The 25031-nt window shown below is 34.9% G+C and overlaps 1 protein-coding gene across 4 annotated transcripts in view; it reads left to right on the top strand.

The window, feature by feature from the left end:
* ATOSA (atos homolog A) overlaps positions 1-25031 on the top strand; it is a 92524-nt gene that overhangs the window by 14843 nt on the left and 52650 nt on the right. The window contains exon 3 of one of the 4 annotated variants that reach the window (XM_054565407.1): positions 8009-8349. The exons of the other annotated variants lie outside the window; for them this stretch is intronic. Within the exon in view, the coding sequence (XP_054421382.1) occupies positions 8313-8349 (37 nt within the window). The 5' untranslated portion in view covers positions 8009-8312. The remainder of the gene's footprint in view (positions 1-8008; positions 8350-25031) is intronic. 4 annotated transcript variants of the gene reach the window in all.

Genomic DNA, 25031 nt, shown 5'->3' on the forward strand with positions numbered 1-25031 from the left:
TTAGAGATTGTCTCTTTCATTTTCACAGTTGAAAAAACATAAAGCTCCAACAAAAAGAAGTAATCTGTCCACCTACAAAACCAAAACTCAAATTCCTACTAGCCAGTTGATATTTTCTATACAACACTGCTTCCAGCAAGAATACAATTACCTCTAGGCTCTGGTACCTGAAATGACATAATGATCATCCAGCCTTCCTCAAGGAACTTGAAAGAAACAAAGGCTAGGTGATTCTGTTTTAACACTGTTCTCCAGTTAAAATATACAGGGTGGGGCAAAAGGAGGTTTACAGTTGTTCTTATGGAAAATATTACAGTAGTTAATAAATAATACTATAAGAATAAACTCGGTGTTTCACGTACTCACAAGTGTAAACCTACTTTTGCTCCATCCTCTGTGTGCTGGAAATAAAACCATGACCAAGAACTAATGCAGCCTCTGACTTCTGCAACTTCTAGTCAAATGTAATCTTTCCTGATGTTTTTTCCAGAGTCCACAGACAAATCAAGACTGGAGGTTACCTTGTGCTGTTTTGGAAGAGGCACAGGTGGGGAGCAGGGGAAGTAATCTAAGAGGAAAAGAATATCAGATGGCCTGCACAGACTTGTAGAACTCCTACATTCCACTATTCTTTTCTGTTTGTGGTGGTCTCAAATACTTTTGGTTTGAGTATGTGTGTGTGTGTTTTGTTTTGTTTTGTTTTTGAGAATGAGGGATGGAAATTTATTCTCAGTAAGTGCAGGCTTCAAATGAGGTGCTCAATTCATGAGGCCTTATTGATTTTCCCCTCTAGGCAATGGAGCTGAAACCTTCCTGGTCTAAAAGGTTAGAAACTATTGAGATATTCAAATCATAAATACTCTCTACAGGTTTGCTGGGTGAAATGATTGTCTAAATTGGAATTGTGTTGAAAATGGAGAGCTTTGATAGATTGATTGTAGCCCTTGTAAAAGGAGAAGAAAATTGTCTCCTTCTATACAAAAAGGTATACTCAGTAGGTTACAGAATTTGTGCATTCTGAATCCTTTGGACAATCCGTGTTTCTAGTAGTGTAGTATCACCCAAGTAAAGGTTTGTAGAACTGAATTTTGGCAGTTTGTGAGGTGTATGAACCCTGGTTGTAAATCTCTAGCAACTACTTCTTCATCAAATTCTATTTAGTAAAATAAAAATATCAAAATTGAATATATGCTTCTGAAGCCCATGTTGGTTGAATGTAATAAGGCAGAACCAAATGCTTATTTGAGGACATTGTAGGGGATGGTGGTAATTGAGAGAGGGTGTCACATGGAGCAGTGGCTTTAAACCCACTGTTAAAAAGAAAGCTTATGTTGCTGCCTGGCAACAACATTCCCTCTCCCCAAACAGTAGTCTTTACACAATTTCACTTAGGCAATGGTGGCTAATGTTTTTACTATTTTATTTAAAAAGAAAATGATAGTCCCAAGACCTTAAATTAATTTCACAGCACATTAAATCCTACAGATTGTTTTAGCATTTAGAACTAAAAAGAAGACTTGGGTTCAAGTTCTGGTTTTGTCACCTCCTCTACATAAGCTTAATCAAATTATCTAACTTCTCTGGTCTTCAGTTTCCTCATTGGTTAAAATTGAGATAATGTATTCATTTTATAGGTTTTTTTTTTTTAAATAATGACATAACCTGAGTAACGTGGATGTGCCAGGCATTTAATAAATACATAATCAATGGCTATTTTGATTCTTTTCAAAGTTTGTTAGCCTAGGGAATTGGAAGGGATGATAACAGTGAATCTTCTTCAGAGTGAAATTAATTCAGTTTTAGATATGTTAGAGTTTGAGGTGTTAAATGTGGCCAGAAGAGTTTAGTCATATTAATTGGGAATTAGACTATATGAAATAGTCTGAAATTAGCAAATTAAAAAAAAATGCTAGCGAGCAGAGTATTAAAACTTTGGGCATTTAACAGTTGAGTCTTAAAGCTACATGAGGTTTACTTAATTCTACACAACTGGTTTACTTTTTACATTTCTGCTAAACTTCTTCAAAATTTAAAATGCAGAATTTGTCATTTGTATGACTGTTGGCATAATTTGTAGATATAATCACATCTACCAGTGATAGATAATTGTGGGGAAAAAACAACAGGACTTGAAATTAACAGTGTGTCCCACTGGCTGCCTTACATTCTTCATCTACAAAATATTCTTATTTCACAAAGTTACAATAATCTAACAGAAAGATAATATAACAAACATATCCATGGGAATACTTTTACTAAAACATCATTTTATCAAAATAAAAAAATTATGATTGGTCCTAGATTTATGAACAAATCAAACCTACCATTCTTTACAACATAACAGCAGGAGATTTACAATATCCCAGAATATGTCCTTAAAGAAGGATGAGTGTAGGTAAAGGGAACCCATGTGCATCTTGGCATATATTTTATGTAATAATGGGGATATTAATTTATAAAGACTAAGTGTATAGGTTATTAAAAGTGAATTCTTTTACCTGATCTTGATACTTTTAAATATGCCTTGTGTGTACAAGATATTATTAGACAAAGTGTTTGTGCAGTAGCTTAGATTATAAATAACCCTTGTTCTAGCTCATTTTAAACAATGTAGTATGAACCATGCCAAAAAAACAGGCTAGAACATTTTCTTCTCTCCAAGATCTTAAATTTTGTAAACAGGTCTCTGCTCCTGGAACTAATCTAGGTCATCATAACCCAAAATCTTTTGAAAGATGAGAACCCCAATTAAGACTCTTAGGTACTTTTTAATGTTTTGAAATTAAGACATGTTTTAGCTCTTAGAAACACAGTATTCTTGGATTGCTGTTTGTCCAGTTGGCTTTTGTGCCATGTCATAATGAATACAGATCACTGAGTAAGCATTTTAACAATAATGATTGCTAGGAATCTCCATGCAAGTGGAAATTAATGTAATTTATTATGGATTAATTTATCCCAATACTGACCTAGGAGCATAACATTTTGTTTTTGAATAAAAAGTGATTTAATGAGAAAAACCAAATTTCCCTAATACCCAAAAATGGATAACAATGTTAAATTTTAGCTGTTTTTTTAGTCTTTCTTGCAAAATTAATGAGCTGTGAAATAAGTTGTTAAATGTGACATATTTAAAAAACATTAAAAATATCAGTGTCGTAAAAATCTTTCTTTAGCAGTCAAGACTTAAATTTTATCCCCATTGTTATTAATATGGGATACTGCTAATGTATTGCCCTTTATTTGTCAGAGTGGGTGTGAATCTGTGTGGGAGTGGGAGTGTCATGTATGCGTGCATATTCACACTTAGTAACATCCTGTAGACTTGAAGTTTGCATAGGAAAAAAGGAAACCTAAATTGCCTGAGAGCCAAGTACTCAGCAAGGTGGTTTGTAACTCATAGAGAAATCATTATCCCTACTTGACAGATGAAGAAATAGATTCATATTCAGCTAGATTAAATAATTTGAAAGCACAACTTGTTAATTGTAAAAAAAACCTTGAGCCCTAGACTATCTTGCTCTTCTCCATTAGAGCTATGCTGCTCTAAGGGATCTTTCCAGTAATGAGGTTAGATTTTGTGCAGACATGTTTATACTGCTATCCCCTAGAAAACCACCAGGGCTGATGATACCCTATTAGTATAGCTCGACTCAGTTTTCAAAATAATTTTATCCTATCTACTTTGATCCTTACAAAATGAAAAGATTGCAGGCAAAAAAAAAAAAAAAAAATTCCCAACTTATATTTGAGCAATTTCAGAGAAGTGCTTACAAACACAAAGCTGATGAGAGGTAGAATTTAGATTAGAACCCAGATCTGTGGTTCTAGTGCCTTTTCTATTTCCTTTACCTTCCCTGGATTAGATAGGTGATCTTTGATCATGAAATAGTGAAGTTTTACAGACTGAATCTTATATTGTGTCATGTAGTGATCACACTGCAGCTACTGCCTGGTTCCCTGTTTAGCAATCGAATCCTGTTTTCCTGTTAGTAGGACAACTTTGATGTGTAATGGGCTGTAGTGATGGTTATTGAATAAGTAATAAATGGAAAATGTTCACTTGGGATTTCTGTATTTAAACTTTATTCTCGTGTGACTCCACATTTGCCTTATGGAAATGTATATAAGAAAGGAACTGTCAAGGAAAGGATAGTAGTGGTTAAGAGCACATGTGTTAGACGCAGGAATACCTAAATTTGAATCCTGGATTTGCCCAGGAGCAAGACAGTTTCCTCATCTGTGGGGAAAGTAAGAACCACAGGGTCAGAGGAGATGGGTCCATAAAGAGACAAACACCATGCATGGCCAATGGGCCTTACATATGTAGTAGCTATTTAATCATTAGCTTTGACAGGATCCTTTTTTTTTTATAACAGCAATATTTCTTTTTGTTTAGAAAGTGTCCAATCTAGTATGATTATTTCTAAAGTATCTTAAAAGTAGATTGTTTTCCGTTATTTCTGCCAACAGCATAGATGATCTAAAACAAGTGATATTTGCAATTACTTCATTTTATATTTAAAATATGTAGTTTAAAGATGAGAAATCTGCTTTCCTCTTTATTTCCTCACATTATGATAATATAAGTAATTTGTATTTCTTGAGCTAGTTATTTGGAGAACACAATTATGACCATGTTAGGTTAGGTAGAATAGGAGTTTTTTCATGGTTGGTGTGGAGAATTGAGAACCTAGGACTAGCATTCAGTATAGAATTTCATATTATTCAGATTCCTAACTTGTAGACTCTTGAGATCTGCAACATAGGTAATGAACTATTATGTTATAGCACACACATTTATGGCTTTGTATACCAAGATGAACAAACCAGAGAGAAGCAAGCATTATTTAGAATTATGTAAAGTATCATTTTAAATTTATTAAAAAACTGGTAGCCCATCAGAAGTATTTCACTAAGTAAATCTCTTGGTTTGGTTTTACTTTTGAAGATGGCATGTGTCTTGGAGCGCATTTTGTTAACTTATAATTCCATGTTTCTGACTAAATTTAATATTTTTTCTGTAAGTTCTCTTTGTATATGATGTTAACCAATAGTTTTAGATTTTAAATAAAGGATTTCATTAGCCTTTAATTAAAAAGTTTAAGGAGGGAAATATTCCAAAACAATTTAGGGATTATATGTTATTCCTTTTTTGAAAGACATAGGAAGAGGTTAATTTTGAATTATGAAGTTATTCATCCAGAAATTAAAAATAAGTTATTTCCTTTGACTTCTACTTGTATGACTTGAGTAAACAGAATTTTAGAGCTGATGTTCCTTTTTTTTGATTCCCTAAAATATTTTTTTATTTTTTTAATTGCTGTTCAGTTGCAGTTGTCACGCCCTTTTCCATTGCTCTCCCTACCCTGTCCCCCCTTCTCCCACAGTCAGTGCCCCCATTGCCCATGCCCATGAGTCCTCTGTTCGTGGGCCTTCTTATTCAAACAGTGCAAATAATGATCCTTGTTCTATTTACCTCCTGTAGTTGTGAAATCAAGTCAAATAGTATATGTATATAAATCAGGCATGGTGCTAGGTAAGCAATATTGTAGGCAAACATAATACCTCCCTTTAAGGTACTAACAGTGTGGCGGAGGAAGAGAATTTTATTAAACCAGTCATTTTGCAAGTAATTATTTAACATTCTATGAGCCCCAAGTATAAGAAAAAAGTACAGGTAGCCTAACTAGTTTTGGATCCAGAGTAAAAGCTGCCCAGGGGAAGATAAACTTAAGGTGAAACATCAGTTGAAGGGGTTGTGAGAGACCACTCCTAGTGGAAGAGGAAGAGCATTTTCAGAGAAGCTTAAGGGTATGTAGTAAGCAAAAGTCCAGTCTGGCTGGCAGTGAGCACCCTTTAGCCTTCACAACAGCCCTATTTTACAGGTAAGAAAACTGAAGCTCAGAGTGGTTCAGTAATTTATATAGGGTCTTACTTTTTGTAAATGGCAGATTCTGTATTGAACCCATGTTTGTTGGCCTAACTCCGAAGTCTTTTGTTTTGTCTACTGTGCCATTCTTTCTCTGAGTCACTTACCTCACAGGCTTATTGTGCTTCCAGACACATCTTTCCTCTTGTTATTTCTCAGAGGGCTTAGCAGCTCTCTCTGGTTAATTGTGGAGCCAATGATCAGGTTGTTTCTTTCTTTAGATTTTATTTATTTATGTATTTATGTATTTATTTCAGAGAGGGGAGGGAGGGAGAAAGAGAGGGAGAGAAACATCAATGTGTGGTTGCCTCTCGAGCGCCGCCATGCCCTCTACTGGGGACTGGCCTGCAACCCAGGCATGTTCCTTGACTGGGACTCAAACCCTTGACCCTTTGGTATGTGGGCCGGCACTCGATCCACTGAGCCACACCAGCCAGGGCGATCAGGTTCTTTATTTATGCTAAGGTAATAATGAGACTTAACTCTTACAGGTTGTACACTGTGTATACTTACTTGTATACTATAGAATAGCGATTTTCAACCTTTTTCATCTCATGGCACACATAATCACTAAAATTATGCAGCACACACAAAAATTTTTTTTTGCTAATCTTACAAAAGAATAGGCATAATCTTGGTTCATTCACAGTGATGGCTGTTGTTCTGTTGGCTGTTGTGATTTTTCTCTTTGACAGTCTAAGGGAAAAGAGGTCAGTGCCCCTGACTAAAATAGTCAGGTATTGCATGTTTTAAAAATTTCTGCAGCACACAGGTTGAAAATCACAGCTCTAGAACTCTAGGGATCCTAGCAGCTTTTTCGGGAGTAGGAATCTTGTGGACTCTGGGGCTCATACAAAACTGCAGTGAATTCTCATTTAAAAATAGCCTCGTGATACTCATGGGGTGCTTTAATAGAGCCAGCGTTTCCATCAGCCTCTGTTCCCTACCCCCAAGAACTCCAGATAAACAAAGATCTGAGTAATAACTGTTTCTGCTGTAGCCTCTGCCTACTCCCACAAACCTCCCCTGTATAAAAATCCTAAAGCCACCACTAATGCATTTTATTGGAAGAATGAAAATAAAAAAGTTTTCATTGCTTTAAAAGTTTCAAAAACACTATCCTGGTCTCTGATGTTTTGGGGAAGTATCTCCTGATAAGGAGGGTTTTTTCTGACTCTTCATATCTGCTTATCTCCTACTACCTACATTAAGTCCCCCAAACATCTTTGTAAGTTGGGGAGGGATTTTGTTTTTGTTCTTACAGCTTGTAAGAACAATACAGATGAGTATATTGAAGCCTAGTGCTTAAAACCTGAAAAAAACCTCCAATGCCTGTATTTCCAGGTAATTTTATGATAGAGAAAATGAATGAATTCAGGCTAAAAATGTAGTTGTTTTATGTAAGAAGAGATTAAATTTTTAAAAAATTTTTCAATGTTATCTTTTTTACTGAATCTATTGGGGTGACATTTGTTAATATAATTATATAGGTTTCAGGAGTACAACTCTACAACACATTATCTGTGCATTGTATTATATGTTCATCACCAAGAAGAGATGTTTTAATGCCAATACTTAGTTGAATCTTTAATTTTTGCCATAGTTTACTAAGTAACTGATTGTTTTTCCTTTTTAAATCTTTGTCTAATCAATCTGTTAACCTCAATTTTTCTTGCCATCTTAAAAGGTACCACATAAAATTGACAAAGGTGGCCTGTTTTAGGCCCTCACCCATTTTAATTAACAGCTCATGCTTTTCTAGGAATTGGGAAGTTTATTGTAAAGTAATTCATAGTTCTAGGCAGATGGAGTTTGATGCTTTATTCTAATTATTGTAAATTTTTGTATTTCTGTGTTTTCAGGAAGTTTCCCTTGGTAGGACCTGATTTACTTGAAATGCAAAGTAATAAATTGATTCCCTCTACCATCCTCTTTGTCCTCAGTTTTATGTGAAACACTGACTAAAATGTTTGCCTTACAAATTTCTCTCTTTTTAAAAGCACCCAGAGATGCACATTTTAGGGGCTCATGCTAGAATACTCTGTCATTATGGCTTTACTGTTCTTTCCTTTCAAGTTGCCTAAACACAGCAGAGTTGGTGAGAGGAGCAAAGACAACAGGATAGTGCTGCCAAGTAGACAGGAAGCCGTAGTGGACCTAGTGAGCAGGGGCGGCTGAGCACACCCTCCGTCCAATCAGCTGTGAGTGCTGTTGCTATGTGCACTCTTACTCTGCTGCCTTTGTGAAAACCTTAGAGGGAAAGCGGAATCAGCACCCACCACTGAACGTTTTAACCACTGCAGACATCTGGATCCCTCAGTTACTGACTGTATAGCAATTGACAGCCAGAAGGCAACTTCTTTTATACAAGGATTCCAGTATGGTTTTCAGTGGAAACAAAAGGCTTCACAGAGAAGGTGTGTAATGAAGTGTTTTTAACGGCATTATTTTTAAGCTTCCAATTTTCTGTAGCTGTTTACCAGTTATGGTGTTTGCTTTGCATGGATTTTTAATAAACAGATCAAGAAAAATGATCTCACTTTGAAAAACATTGAACTTAGGGAATTTTATTTAGCTTCTTATAGCCTGTTTTCTTTGAACAGCATTGCTTTAGAGATTATTAAAATGCTGATCTGAACAATGAGTAGGAAGAAGAGAAACCAAAATACAATGAGCTCACTTTAAAGGGGAAAATAAGATAAAAATGAGACTACTGGAAAGAGAATAGGATTAGCCAGAATAATTAACTGTATTTGGGAGCAGGAGGTATTTTTTAAAATAAAAGCTGTTAGGGAGAATGTATTTAAAATAAGTTCAATGTTTTTAACTAAATTTTATTGTTTATGAATTTGGCAGATTATCAGAATTTAGCTTAGTGAGAATTTTGACATAGTTTAAGGAATTGATGTACTATCGTTTTATAATAGATTTCTGAAGATGCTACCTCAAATCCTACAGTCTCCCAGTTAATTACTCTGTTGACTAGTTGTGTGCAGTTCAGATAAAGGATAGTAGTATAATCCAACTGCAAAGTCAATGTTGTGTTCTATTACACAACATATTATAAATGGTTAAGATTGTATTTTAAAATTAAAGTAGGTCTCTTAGATAATTCCATATTTGAATTAGTTAATACTAGTAGAATATAGTAGAATCTTATTAAATTAAATCTCACTGATTTAATATTTGTAATAATTGAACAGAATGTAGGTTATGGTTTGGTTTTATGGGGTTTGGAAAAACCAGTTTATGTAACTGATTATAAGCAAGTTTTAAAACGTCTTAGATAAACAAAAGTTTTTTTTACATGTTCTTAAATACTGTGAAATTAGAGTTTACATAGGTGATTTAGCTATTGATTCTTTTAAATTAATTTAAGTAGAACAGAAGACTAATGAGCATATTGCCCATTTATGAACAGTTTTCTTTTGCTCATTGAGTTTCACCTGGTTGTGTAAGTGGCTCCTTTTTAATTTATTTAGTGATTTATGTCTGCTGAAATAAAATTAGTATAATATAAATTAAAAGTTAATATTCAAGCTTTATTTCTTATCTTTACAATATATTTTGAAATCAGTCGGATTGGTTTTGATAATGTTCTTTTCAGGACGTACCGGTCATTAGAAAGGCTTAGCAATCAATGTTAGCATTATTTGAAAAGTGATGAGAGATATTCTTTTCTTTGAACAGAACTCTAAATATATCTCATGCTTTTGTGCCAATTACTGATCACTTTTAATAATACATATAATACTTGAACACTTCGAATAGTACATGCAAATATACAAAATAAATTTTCCTTAAACATTAAAAAGGTGTTTCACATGACATGTTGCTGAAATTTAAGACTGGCATTTCTCATTTTTTCCAGTTGGTAGGTGTAGCCCAAAACTTGAACTTCATAGGAATTATAAAAATTATAACAAAATGAAGAAAGCTATTATATTCTTTGGATTTGGTGACATCCACAATATAATAAGCACTCATTTGCAGAAGAGGAGCAGTGAGATGGGAAAGGGATGGGAGACAGGTATGTTGAGAGTATTAAGTAATAACTGACTGTACAGAGGTTAGTCTAGTCATTTCCAGTTTCTGAGCTATCACTCTCCTCAATTACTATTTATTTAAAAAATTATAGAACCACAAATACCACAGTTTTGCTTGAATTGGTTTGCTACTCTTTTCCCTTTGGTTTATTTCTTAAGAATTGATAGACTTCCAAGAGCAAGCTGATTTCATTCATATACTACAAAAGATAAGGGAACATGATATTGGCAAGAAAGTTGGGCCTGTTGCTGTGTCACACAAAAGCTTTTGCCTTTGTATTGCAGGAGGAATAGTCTTGGAAGAATCTCAGATTTTATTCCTGGGCTCAGCACCTAAATATTCCTTTTTATTGGAATAAATGAAAGTCCGTGTTCAGTATCAAAACCTTGGGATAATAACTGATGTTTATAATTTGATCAAATATAGTAATAGAGTATTTCAAGTCTCTGAATTTATTATTTGACAATAGAATTTTTGTTTTATTCTATGTCAAATCTTTAAACCTAAATCAGTAACACATTTGTGTGCTTATAAATAGAAAAATACGTTCTCAAAAAGTGATTTTTTTGGAAAGAACTTTAACTTTTATTTTTTAGTTACAGTTTACATTCAGTATTATTTTGTGTTAGTTCCAGCATAGTGGTTTGATAATCATACTTGAAAGAGTGTTTCCCTTGATGTTTCTAGTATCCACGTGGCACCATACATAGTTACAATATTATTGACTATATTCCCAATGCTGTATGTACTTTGCATCCCTGTGGCTGTTTTGTGACTAGCAATCTGTTCTTCTCAATCCCTTAAATTTTGTCACCCCCATCCCTTCTGGCAACAATCAATCTGTTCCCTATGTCTTATGAGTCTATTACAAAAATAGTGGTCTCTTTTTTGTCTTGGTCACTTCATAAAGAATAACAAGAAGTACTCATATTTATCAGATATAGTGATTGCTGTAATTGTTTTTATTTTAAATAAATTGGTTTTGTTTATTTTGAAATCACGGCAATATTATGGAAGTAGTATATCATTTATAGCTCTTCAGAAAAATTCTGTAATTTAAAACCTCAGGTTGGGAAAGGATAAAAATCTGTGTCTTTCTCTAGAAATTTGTGAAATCCTTTTAAAAATTATCCTACTTCAAGTATTATTCCAAATGTTTAATTCCTATAAGTATGTTGTGTGACACAATGTTTCTTTGACTCTTCTTGCAGAAATTCATCAGCTTATATTCTGATTTAAAAAAAAAAGATGTAATTATCATAGTCAGCTGGGCAGGGAGGTTTAGCCCTTTTCTTAAATTATATTTTATTGATTATGCTATTGTGGGTCTCCCAATTTTTCCCCTTTTGCCCCCCTCCACCCAGCACCCCCACCCCCTCAGGCAGTCCCTGCACCTGTTGTTCATGTCCATGGATCATGCGTATAAGTTCTTTGGCTACTCCATTTCCTACACTGTAGATTACATCCTCATGGCTATTCTGTAACTACCTATCCTTACTTCTTAATCCCCTCACCTCTTCATCCATTCCACCATACCCCTCTCCCATTTGGCAACCATCAAAACGCTCTCTGTATCCATGATTCTATCTCTGTTGTTCTTGTTTGCTTTTTAGATTCAATTGTTGATAGATGGGTATTTATTGCCATTTTATTGTTCATAGTTTTGACCTTCTTTTTCTTAAATAAGTCCCTTTAACATTTCATGTAATAACGGTTTGGTGATGATGAACTCCTTTAGTTTTTTCTTGTCTGGGAAGCTCTTTATCTGCAGGAAAGTTTAGTCTTGAGAACTATTTGTGAGGCATTTTCAAATGGCAACAGTGCTTTTGCATGAACTGAATTGTTTTTGCAAGAGTATAGTAAATCCTTTAATTCTATTTTCAGATGTTACTGTATCTAAAATCAAAGACCCAAGTTTTAAATATATAGCTATTTGCAGTATTGCTTGAATTTGATTATATAATCTTTTGTGATAAGGCCAAGTTAAAAGTGGTAGCATAAAAAACCAGAAGTATTGTGTTTTTCTTCACTGGTCTCCTCAATTTTTTTTTATCCAGAGATTTGGATAAAACATTAAAGGATTTGAATTATAAGGTTTATGGTAAGCTCAGGGACATTAAAATAATAAATTACACTAAGTAGTCAAGATAGGGTAGATAGATAAGACTCATACATAGCTGGGCCTTAGATTTTGCTATAAGCTTTTTGTCATCCAGAGTATGGAAAGGAAACTCTACCAGTCATTTCTCTATGTCCCTATTATTTAACATTTTATTGCTAATTTGGCCACCAAAATTTAAGTTGGTTTCTGCCTGCTTAATATTTTGAGTTTTGGGTTTTCTGTAGCTCAAATTTAGGATTGCTTATCTATCCTGTATGATTTATTATTATTTAGCTTTGTGATATTGTGCAAGGTTTCACCTCTTTGAGCCTTGGTTTCCTCACCCAATATAATAAGGTCTTAGGCTAATTGTGTAGTTTAAATTGAAAGAATATATGAAGACTACTTAGATTAGTGACACAAAGTTAAGACTCAATAAAATGTAAGGTTTTATTATAATAAACTTTTCTTTAAAATTTTGAGAATTATCAATAGAGCCTTTTTAAACTTTATCCCTGAGCTTTAGATGAAGTCTGTCCGGAAAGTATCCAGCCATATACTATGAAAAATAAAGGCATTCATTGAAGGAAAAAAATATAAGAAACATTGTATGTAGGACAATTTTGCCTCAGTCCCCTTTAAAGTAGACACCTTGGGAACTAACACAGTTCTTCCAGTTACCATCAGCTGCCCCATCATATTTTCCTGAATCTCATTGATGGTCTGAAATATCTTTGCTTTCAAAGATGATTTTAGTTTTAGGAAAAGCCAGAAGTTGCAGGGTGCCAAATCTGGGCTGTAGGGGGACTGAGTCACCTGGGTGATTTGATGTTTCACTGAAAACTCTTCACCAGATGTGATGCATGAGCAGGCACGCTGTCGTGTTGAAGCTGCCAGTCACCAGTTGCCTGTAGCCATAGCCTTCTGAATCACCTGAATAGTTTCTGCAGAGAAATACTCAAGCTTAACACAAAATTTGATGCAGATTTGTTGCTCCACTCGCTCAGTCATCTTGAATTCGATGGCCACACAGTACAGTGAAGTCACCATTGTTCATACATGTGCATTCCAGTACACTCTCCTTGGCTGCCACGTTATATCAGTGTCGCATAAACCATTCTTGTTATATTAACAACGGCAAAACTTTTTTGAACAAGCCTCATATATGCAGATATACTTTTAGGTTTCTCAGTTTTCTAAGTTACAGCTACTTCATGATGACGGAAATACGGGGATTTAGGCAGAAGAAAGGTCAAAGTTAAAGGGAGGATTTATAGGGAAATATATGACTCTCTGAAGAAAGATAATAGTCAATAACAGTAAGAAAACTATGAGTAAAATGGGAAGATAAATAACAAAAAAAGGCAGGGAAAAACCCATTTGTGGTGTTTGATGTAGTGTTATTTGGGGGGCAGGGGGGTGCGCGCATTTGTTGACTCTGAGCGGACTGACCAGAGTTGTGAAGTCCACTGGGGATTTGTTTACTGGGAAGTAACTTGTTCCTGACTTTCCTTTTGAATTCCTCAGTAAGAACTGGGCTAAGGGTGACCTTGCATTTGCCACTATATTAATGGCAAGGGACAAACCAGCTGCTTGGGAGCCAGAAATTAAATATAACATGTATAATCAATGTAAGTGTCTTGAAATATAAGAACTTCCAGAATAAAAATCTTGTGATGTTGAGCTAAATTTTGAAAACTCAAACTTCTAAACCTAAATGTTCAGAATATGCTCTTTTATTTGTCATTTTAATAAGTACACAAAATTTCAACTGACCACAGAATTTTCATTGCTTTCAGCAGTCATAATTTTATGTTATTTCAGGAAAGAAGTTTAATCTGGGTTCCCATCCTGGTTTTCCTATTTTCATCAAGCTCTGCAATTTTGTGATTCCTACATAAACTTGTATTATTTAGCTCTCCAATTTGCTGAAGATACAGTTTGGCTAATTGAGAATTAAGAGAACTAACAAATGTAAAGACAAGAAAACCTCTTCCAAATATACCCTATTCTCTATCTCTGTCAACGCATTCAGTAATACTGCCCAAGTGGCTTCTGTAAAGAGACTATTTGGCAACTGAGAGAAAGGATAGGAGAACCTTTTTAGAAATAAGTATCCTTGTTTTACCTGATTGCATTGCATTGGTGTATTTGTTTTGGGTAATGCATACTTATCTTAAATAAAAAAATAAGTGCAAACAGAAAAAGAACAGAAGATGCTACTGTGTTGTGTTTCTCAGTTTGGTGTACTGACCCTTTTGAGAATCTGCTGGACTGTCAATGCCCTTGTTAGAAAAAAACAAACAAATAAAAAATGCATCTGTGTACATGCACACATAATTTTGTGAAAAATAACCAGGTTAAGCAATCTTGTTAAACATGATTTCAGTCTGAGAATAACAGTATTAATTTGTAAAAACTGAGGCTTAAAACAGACTGGATAGGGACTTCAGGAAATGTATGCAAACAAAGTGTTAAAGTAGTGAGTATCAGGCACTGCTTTGTATTTTAGGGAGATGGAAAAATGTTCCAGCAAGTTCTCCATACATTGGTAGTCTTGCAGATAGGTTTGCCCTGGAGTGTATCCCATATTCCTGCACTGATCCCTGTATATGTGGATGGGTTTTTGATAAAGAAACTAGCACAGAAGGACCAGGCCTGGAATACAGTGTTTAGGTATGCAGGACTTGCATGCCATCTCTGACTTGTAGACTATTAGAGGAGACCTAGAAAATACTCCTTTGGCTCTAAGCTACCACTCATTCTGCACTAGTGGTGTCTAGTTGAGTGCTATTGATGTCACCTAGTTCCTTTTTTTTTTTTTTTAAGGGAGCCCTGACTGTTTCTGGGGCATAAATCTCAGATCCTGACTGACTGATTTTTAGAGCTAGAGAGCATGGGAGAGAGAGTGTGTAACATCAATCTTTTGTTCCACCTGTTAACATACTCATTAGTTGATTCCTGTATGTGCCCTGAGGAGGGATCGAATCCATAGTCCTGGTATATCTAGACAGTGCTCCAACCAACTGGGCTACCTGGCCAGGGCTTTTTCCATCTTTGTGTGAAAGAATTGAACAGAACTGATTTTACTATGTGCTCACGTTTCTCAACTCTTAATTAAAAACAACTATTCCATCCACTTTATTTTTTAAGGAATTTTAGATTTCATGCATGCAACTCTGGAAAATATGAATGTTGAGATTACTTAGAAGTGTAGGGGTCATGAATGTGGTAGAGGGAAAGAGGTTAAAAGGACAGACTGTATTTTTTGGGACCAGCCTATGTTGTAACCATATTCCCACGAGGTAAAAATGTAAGACTAAATTAGGTTAAGCTTAGGGATAATTTTGGAAAGTTATGTGCCAGTTACTGGGATTAGTAAAGCTGGAACAAAACAAAACAGCACCATAATAGTAGAGTGTTGCTTTTTTAGCACAGGGTTGTCTTCTGACTGTATAGCTAAATCTAGAACTTGTGTTTTTGAGAGACAGTATTTTGTTTCTTTTTCTGACAATATTTTCTCAGCTTTTTGTCCCATGGTTCTCTCTGCATGGGGTGTGGAGTGATAAGGTCATATAATGAGGAATTTCCACAAAGGACAGTGAAAAGGGCAGTGTTTCCTACTTGAGGAATTTCAAGCCCTGAAACAGTGATGAATTAGGTCTGATGGTTTACGCAGAGCACAGAAAAATGAAATTAAATAGGGTTAGCACAGGTAAGAAGGAAATGAATAGAATCTGTGCAGCTCTTAGTTTGTGTCAGTGAGTCTATGATAGCATGGCTAAAAGCATAATTCTGGCAGCCTGGACTTGAAGGAGGCAAAACAAATGAATACCAGTAAATTTCCCCAATAACACTGCCTAGTTCTAATTCTTTCACTTTAAATATCAAGTCCTCTGGGAGCTTTCTCTGATGTCCAAGGTTGAGTTTCTGCTTGAGCATTCCCATAGTACCCCGATCTTTCCCTATTATCATTTATCACATCACCACAAATTAGGGTTCTCTGTATCCTCTCCATAATACTGTTATCAACTCAAAGCAGCTTGTTTTCCCCTTGCTTCTGGAGAAGAGCTGAACTTCAGTGACAGTGTTTGACATACAGATAGGTCTCTCTCCCACTCTTCTAACAAATCTTTAAAAATTTAGTTCTCTTTCTAGAGCTTGAGTTGCCCTCAGCTGATCACATAAGCACTTAGTAGGTTGCTGTAATGAATTTTCTCAATAATCCCTTAAAAGACTGTGGAGGCCTAGAAGTTCTAGTAATGAATTTGGAAATTAGAACTCAAAAAGTGCTCTCTTTATTTATTTTTGACAACTGAAATGTTTTTGCCCTGGGCTAGAGATCAGGAGATTACCTAATGCAATATCATTCATTGTGTTAAGAACAAATGTTTCCTTGTTCCATTTAAGATAATTATATTGATAAAGCCCATTAAAAACAACTCACAAAATTATTTCAATACAAAAGAGAGGGTGGGGACTAGACCCCTCTTGACTTAAACTAACACGTGCTTTAAGAAGCAGAGAAAGTTCAGGAAACTAGATTTAGTGCATTGTATTAGGTGATACATTTGTAGAATTTTATTTCCAACTTTGACTTTTTAAATTTGAAAAAAAATCAGAAACAGTTGGCAATTAAAATATCAAATCCAAGAGAAGAATAAAATAACAACTGTCTGGAAAGGGTATCAGTAAGGTTTTATCACTTTAAACCAAAATAAGCTGAAATAAGAAGAAAACCACATGTAATGGAACACTGACCATTCATTATTTCATCATGTGTTCAAGTGCTAGTTCATGCGAAGCCCTGTGCTGGGCAACAGGATCAACTTGTTCTCATGGAACTTAATGGGTTAGAGGAAAGATGTGAATACTGCTTTAATTTTATTTGTGCTAAGTTTTAGAAAGGAAGAACATAAGTTGCAGTGAGCTCTTCTAAGAGCAATAAAAAGCCAAGGAGGAGCGTAGCCCTGGCTGATGTGGCTCAGTGGATTGAGTGTTGGCCTGTGAACTGAAAGGCTGCCAGTTCAATACCCAGTCAGGGACATGCCTGGGTTGTGGGCCAGGTTCCTGGTTGGGGGCATGTGAGAGACAACCAACTGATGTTTCTCTCCCTCCATTCTCCTCTCTCCAAAAATAAATAAAATCTAAAAAAATAAAAAAATAAAAATAAATGAATAAAATCTTAAAAAAAAAAACAACCATGGAAGAGTGTAATGGAACCTTATGGATGAGCTGGGATAAGACCTAACAAAGAGTTATATGTGTTTACCCTCCCTTAAATAGGGATCATCTAATTATTTCATATCCTCTTTTAAAAAATCTGTAGACCTTTAATCAAATGGCAAAATTAAAATTTTAACTCCTCAAAAGTAGAAATTCTTTTAGAAAATATAATGAAAAAATTCCCATGCAGAAAAGCAGCAAGCAAATTTAATTTTGAATGAGCTTAATGGAAATACAGGGCCTTTATTAAGTAAATGTTAAAAGTGCCAGAGGGCCCTGGCCAGTGTGGCTTGGTGGGAGTGTCATCCCATAATGAAAGGTTGTGGGTTCCATTCCTGGTCAGGACACATACACCTAAGTTGCGTGTTTGATTCCCCTATCCGGTGTGTACCAGAGGCAACGAGTTGATACTTCTCTCTGGCATTAATGTTTCTCTTTCTTCCTCTCTCCCCTCCTTTCTCTCTAAAAGCAATGAAAAAAGGTCCTTGGAAGATTAAACACACATAACACACTACCAAGTAATGTTTTAAAAAGACTGGAATAAATGGAGAGAACTGTTAAAATGCAGTTTTTTATAAGTTACTCAAACTGATTTTTGAGTCACTAGCTATAATTTTAGGGAATCATTGATAAATTAGTGAAGACCAGAAAAGCAGTAAGAGTGTTAAGAGGGTTGAAGTGCTCTCCTCATACAGAAAATGATAAGTAAACTCCTTACTGGAAAGTTTTTCCATGATGTACCTTTAAAAATACTGGCATAATTTGAGAGAAGGATTACAACAACTGAGGTGGGGCCATGTGGCCTGCCAGGAGAGGCGCGCTGGAGACAGGAGGTATTCTAGTGATTTGGTAGAGTACTACAGAGGGCAGGACATCTTGAGGTGGCTTTAGGAGACAATAAGTAGATCAATTTGGCAAGAGCATTGGATGGATAAAGGAGAGTAATGAGAGATGAGGTGAAAAAGGACCCTTATCTACCTCTTTTCACCTTTTCTCATATTACTGCCCTTTATGTATCCAGTGCTCCAGCCCAACAATGAATGGTGAGGGATCAGGTATTTGAAGTTGTTAATAGAAGCAGTCAGTCTTTAACCATTGATGGCCTATTGGGAACAAGAGGAAGATAAGAGGCGTAAATGATTGTCACATTTTGAGTCACAAAAAAGCAAAAATAGCTGTGGTGGGACAAGTTTTGTACTCTGATCCCCACCCCTGTGGTTATTTTTAGTTTGTGATAGGCTAGATATTCCCAGGTTGGCCTGCATTTGTGATGAGAGTGGTACTAACAATAACTGGGATTATTTTATAAATCCAAAAATTGGCAAACATACAATCAGATATTTAAATTGGAAGGGCTATCTAGTGTCACCCACCTTCATTCTGTGGGTGAGTCTTGAGGCTGGTTTAATATGAAAGCACATTGGCATATTTATTTTCTAAACAGATGATTTCAGAATAATACAGCAATAAATAATTGCTTGATCATAATAACTGTACCCAATTGACTGTAGTTGCACTTGTGAATTGGCTGAACTAAAACCAGTTTAATCTGGTTCTAGGAACTATTCTATACTTGGCTGACTAAAGTTGATAATGACCACAGAATCATCCAATAAAACATTAATTAAAAGCATTAAATCCCACTGCTTGATCATTATCTTTATCAAAGGATGCTGCCTTTGGCAGAGTACCATTTTAGAGGGGAAATAGAACAATATGAAACTGCCTTTGAGAAACAAAGATAGGGAGCAAAAAGTATTGTTTCTGTTTTCATCAACCTTCACCAAAGATAGCAAGGTGATATCTTTACAATAGCCATTTACAATTAAACTGTAATTTTCCATTCTGAATAATTGATCTCCCCACATTTGTGCAGAGGTTAATGAATGAATGCACTTGAACAAACAAATGCTTACAAGGGTGGCATTGTCTGCCGCCTTCAAGTGGTTAACCCACTGAAGGAACTGGTGGGTATTCTTTCTCAGTGCTATTACATCATCTCATTTTCTTTTTGGCAAGCTATCATTCTCATAGACTTCTGGTCCATTGCTCCCTTTTTTAGAATTGAATTGGCAGTTTTCCATTTCTGTGGAACATGGTCTCTACCCTGCCCATCATTGCTCCTTCAAATGATAGATTAGCTCCTCAGCCTGATTGAGGTGGAAGAAGTGGGGAGGGAGGGAAAGGACTCCATAGAACTGTAGTTTGACTCTTGGTTGCTATTCATACAGAAGCTGAAGTCAAACAGTTTTCAGCTTAGTACCTTATGATGGAGGTCTCCAAAAAGCTGGTCCTCAGACGTGTGCTGGTCTGACATCAGCTTCTCATTTGTCCGTGGCAAAGACGGCAGCCTTTCTCAAAAGTGACTGTCCTTTGAGATCATGCCTTCCAATTTTTTTGTTATTAAATGCCTTTTATTTTTTGAAATGAAGGAGCTTTAGCAAGAAGCTTTAGCCAACTTATTTTAGCAAGCAAACAAACGAACAAACTACAGACCATTTTTATGTTTATTGTATTATTGAAGAAAATCATAAGAAATATAAAATTGTGTATGGCTATTTAACCTAATTGACTTTATCATGCATTTTTCTAATTAATATGATTATTTTAATGGCCGTAGGATATTATATCATGTTAACATAACATCACTCAAGCCATTTTTCCATTTTTTTCACTTTTCTATTATAGTAGATATAAAATGGATTTTCAATATGGTTCTAATTTCTATGTCTTTGATTAAACATCATCTCTAAAGATTAAACATTCTGTGTTTACTCTTTATTTCACCGTATGTAAATAAATTTCTTTTCTCTTTTTATTTAAGTTTTGAAATAGCAGTAGTTTATTTAAAATAACATAGAATAATATAATAGAAATGGTAACACTTTGTCAACCATATGTTATAGAAGTATTTCTACTATTTTTTATCTTTCAATAATATTTAGATTTTATACACTTTATCCTACTAATATTTTCCTATTAATTTCTAAGAAACTTGTCATTGTTCCATAGGTCAAATAAATACATATTGAATATTCTGCTAGTTTTCCCCATTAAAATTTTATTTTAGATGTGACTCTTTACCTGTGAGTATTTATTTTAATGTATGATCTAAAGTGTTATCTCTCAAAGTATGGTTCAGAGATCACCTGCATCAGAGGCTTAGAGCTTTCTTGTTAAACATGCAGATTACCTAAATCAGAATCTCTAGGAGTAGAAACTGAGAATACATGTTTTCTACAAACTTCTGAGATCATGACTGAATTAGGATCCTGTTGCTGCGCTAAGAAATTACCACAACTTTTAGCATAAAACAACACGAAGTTATGGCCTCACAGTTCTGGAGGTCAAAAGTTTAAAATGGGTCCCCTGGAGATTCTAGGGGAAAGTATGTCTCCTTGACATTTTTTAGCTTCTAAAGGCCTCCTGTATTCCTTGGTTTGTGGCTGCTTCTTCCATCTGCAGAGCTAGCAATGTAGCATCTTCTCTCTTCTCTGACCTCCTGCCTCTCTTTTAAAAGGATCTGTGATTTTGTTAGGTCCACCAGGATAATCCAGGTGAAAACCCCTGTCTCCAGTCTGTACAAACCTTAGGCAAATTAAAATTTGAGAACTATTGGTGTATGGTATTGGCGTATGGTATTTAGTATTTTCGCTCAGTCACTATATATACTCAAATTGTTTATTAAATAATGTTTTGTCTTTAAAAGTTTATGTAAGATAGAAGCCTTAAAGTTTTACATGTAATTAGTTGTTTTAGGAGCTCTCCATGTTATTTAAAAATAGCCTTTTAAAATTATCTGACAAAATAAAAAGTTGGTAATCCTCTTCTAGTGTTTTTATATTTATCTGTGAATATAATAGCTGTTAAAGGCAATGTATCGCATATGTGTCTTTGTTTTGATTCCATCTTCCCAGTTTTGAAAAATTTGATTTAAAAAATGACAGAAGTACATGGTGTTTGAAACAAAGCTTAATCACTTTTACATCAGAGGGATTTTGTTGTTGCTATATAGACATATATAAAATGGCAGACCCATATGCAACATTATAATTGTCTAAATTTAGACATTAGACATACAGGGCTTTGCCATTTTTTTCTACGTAAAATTCAAGATGCTCAGTTAAATTTCAATTTCAGATATGTGAGTAATTTTTTAGTATAAGTATGTCCTATACTGAAATCCAACTTAATTGGGCATCCTGTATTATTATCTGCTAAATGAGGCAACCACAGACATGGAAAGTAAGTGACTCCCCATAATGCAATCCCACAGCCCCAAAGATAGCTGTAATGTGCAGTTTGGTATGTGCTTCTTTGTTTTTTTCCTGTAAAAATTATTATCAGTGTATAACTGCGTGTTACACATTTTTATATGCAGTGTTTTCCATCTTAGAATCCACAATATGCAGTGTTTTAAAATTTTACTTAATATATCTTAACAGTTTTCCATGTTCATATCAGTAATATTAAAAAGTTTAAATGCCACATTTAGTAGTTTAATCAATTAAAATGTTTGAAAAGTAGAAAAATTTTAGAAAAGTAGACATTTGTTTTTAAACTGAGTAAAATATTTTCAGTGATTTCAAATTATAATCAACTATAATAATGACATTTGGGATTAAACCATTTCTAAGTCATTAAAACATAGAAACTTCAATTTGGCCAATTCTATTTCAATTGTTAAAAACAACAAAAATGTTTAAAAAATAAAAAAAAACCAAGAAAATTGGTAATGAGATCTGCATTTGACTCTGCAGAGGCAATGTTGAATAGGGAACTAAGTATTGAAATGAGACTGAGATTTGTTGATTGTAGAGATTTTCGATGTATTTTTGGGAAGGTTACATAACCTGTGTAGACTTATTTCTGATATTTCTTTAATCTTTCACCAGAGAAAATTTGTGAACATAATTGAGTTGAGCATGTCTATAATACAGTGGCTTGATATTTGCTTATTGTTTAACCCCCTGTCAACCATTTTGGCACCCCAGGCCACAGGGACACAGTATCTGGCACATACTAAGAGTTTAAGAAGTTTTAGCTTTTACTATAAAATTATAGTAGCAGCTAAATAAAACAGCAGGCTAGATCCACAACCAGCAGACCTGAGAGCTGTGTCCAGCAGTCTTCTCTTCAGTGTAAATGAAGGAAATCAACCATTTTCCAACTATTTTCTATGAATGAGTCCCTTCATAAACAGAAATCTTACTGGCATTAAATTGTTATTTCCCAGACTGTTGTATTTACAGAATGCTAAAAGCCATCATTATGTAATATACTGTACTGCTCATTTAGGAATTTTATTCTTGGCATGTTCTCCAAATATAGAATGTAATATGGATATTCAATAGTCTAGTCTAGGGGAATTTTATCCAAGAAACACAGCAGCAGAGGTTATATGAGAAACAAGGTTATTGTCAGTAGACTTTGATAATGTCAGTTATTGTAAGAACTGTGCTTCCCGCAGTAACTTAACAATTTTAGGCTTGCAATACAAATCTAATAAAAATGTTACAGAAATAGCATTTCTCCTTTCTTTCAGTTACTAACCTATGTATAGTTATCAGTCATTAAAATCCTAAATATAAAACATAAACTTTGTTAATTTAAGTTTGTACAGAAGACCATTTTTTAAGACCTGAGATAGTCAAGACTTACTTGAGCTCTGATAGTTCTCTTTTTTGCTTGTGAATTTTTCTTCTATAATTTTTGTTTTTTTCTTTATGATTCATGCTTTTTGAGGGGAACTTATCGAGTACAATTTTAGCATAAGTGAATAGATTGTTTTCATTGTTAATTTTTTAATCTGCAAAAAAAAATACCAAGAATATTTTCGTTATATTTTATAGGAGGTAAAATTTTTATTTAATGAACCTAATTTTTTAAGAGCAGTTATAGGTTCACAGCAAAATTGAGCAAAAAGTACAGAGTTGTCATATATTTCCTGTCCCCATGGATGCTCAACCTCCCCCATTATTCATCTCTTATGTTACAGTGGCACATCTCTTATGGTCAGTAAACCTCTGTTGGCACTTCATCATCACCAAAAGTTCATAGTTTACATTCAGGTTCACAATTGGTGAATAGGATATATTTTCTTTTCTAGAGTTTTATGGGAAGTAAATATTTTTTAACATATGGCTATTTTTAACTAAAAATAAGTAATGTACATTGGAAAAGAGAATATTCCTCAGCAACTCTTGTCTAGAGGTTTTTGTTTTTTAAAAATATCTTTGGCACATTCTGAATTAAGTAAAAGATGGCACTTAAAAAAGAAAACAAATTTTAAAGATTTTATTTATTTATTTTTAGAGAGAGGAGAAGGGAGAGAGGGAGAGAAACATCAACGTGTGGTTGCCTCCCCCGCATCCCCAACTGGTGACCTGGCCTGCAACCCAGGCATAGCCCTGACTAGAAATCAAACTGGCGACCCTTTCGTTTGCAGGCCAGCACTGAATCCACTGAGCCATACCAGCCAGGGCTCCTTGAAGGATTTCTTTTACATACTTATTTATCAAATCAAAATGACCTTTTAAATCTTCTCAAGCTGATAAAGGACATCTATGAAAAATCTGACCTAATATTATATAGTATTGGCCAAAAAGTCCATTTAGTTTTTTCCATAAAATAACAAACATATTTTCCTTTTTTAAATTATATTTTATCGATTATGCTATTACAGCTATCCCAATCTCTACCCCTTTGTCAGCCGCCACCTAGCACCCCTTACTCCCTCAGGCAATCTTCACACCATAGTTCACGTCCATGGGCTTTGTGTGTAAGTTCTTTGGCTACTCCATCTCCTATACTGTACATTACATCCCCATGGCTGTTCTGTAACTACCTCTTTCTACTTCTTAATCCCCTTACCTCTTCACACATTCCTCCACACCCCCCTCCCATGTGGCAACCATTAAAACCTTTCATAGCCATGATTCTGTCTTGGTTCTTCTTATTTGCTTAGTTTGTTTTTAGATTAAGGTGTTGAAAGATACATATTTTTTGCCACTTTAACGTTCATAGTTTTGACCTTTTTTTTAAATAAGTCCCTTCAACATTTCATGTAATAATGGTTTGGCGTTGGTGGACTTTTTAGTTTTTTCTTGTCTTGGAAGCTCTTTATCTGCCCTTCAGTTCTAAATGATATCTTTACTGGGTAGAGCAATCTTGGCTTTGAATATTTTTGCCAATCTCTAGCCTGCAAAGTTTCTTTTGGGAAATTGGGAAATCAGCTGATAATCTTCTGGGAACTCCTTTGTAGGTTACTCTCTGCTTTTCTCTTGCTACTTTTAAGATTCTCTCTTTATCTTTAACCTTTAGCATTTTAATTATGATATGTCTTGGAGTGGGCCTCTTTTCACCCATCTTGTTTGGGACTCTCTGTGCTTCCTGGACTAGCATGTCTATTTTCTTCACCAAATTAGAGAAGTTTTCTTTCATTATCTTTGCTTTTCTTATTTTTTAAAGGAAATAACAGCTTTCCTGAGTTGTAGCTACATGATTTGCTTAGTTATAGAGGAAATAATTTGTTAAAGAGGCATTGCCTCTTGCACGGCCCTAATCAGGGACTTGGCTGGCAAATCAGGCATGTGCCCTGACTGGGGACTGAAACAGTGACCTGATTCTCAGGCCAGTTCTCAGTCCACTGAGCCACACCAGCTAGGGCATTCTTTCATTATCTTTTCAAATAGATTTCCAAATCTTGCTCTTTCTCTTTCTCTG

The sequence above is a fragment of the Pteronotus mesoamericanus genome, unplaced genomic scaffold, assembly GCF_021234165.1.
Source record: "Pteronotus mesoamericanus isolate MK-2021 breed Mesoamerican mustached bat unplaced genomic scaffold, CSHL_Meso_final contig_164, whole genome shotgun sequence".
Taxonomy (NCBI): Eukaryota; Metazoa; Chordata; class Mammalia; order Chiroptera; family Mormoopidae; genus Pteronotus; species Pteronotus mesoamericanus.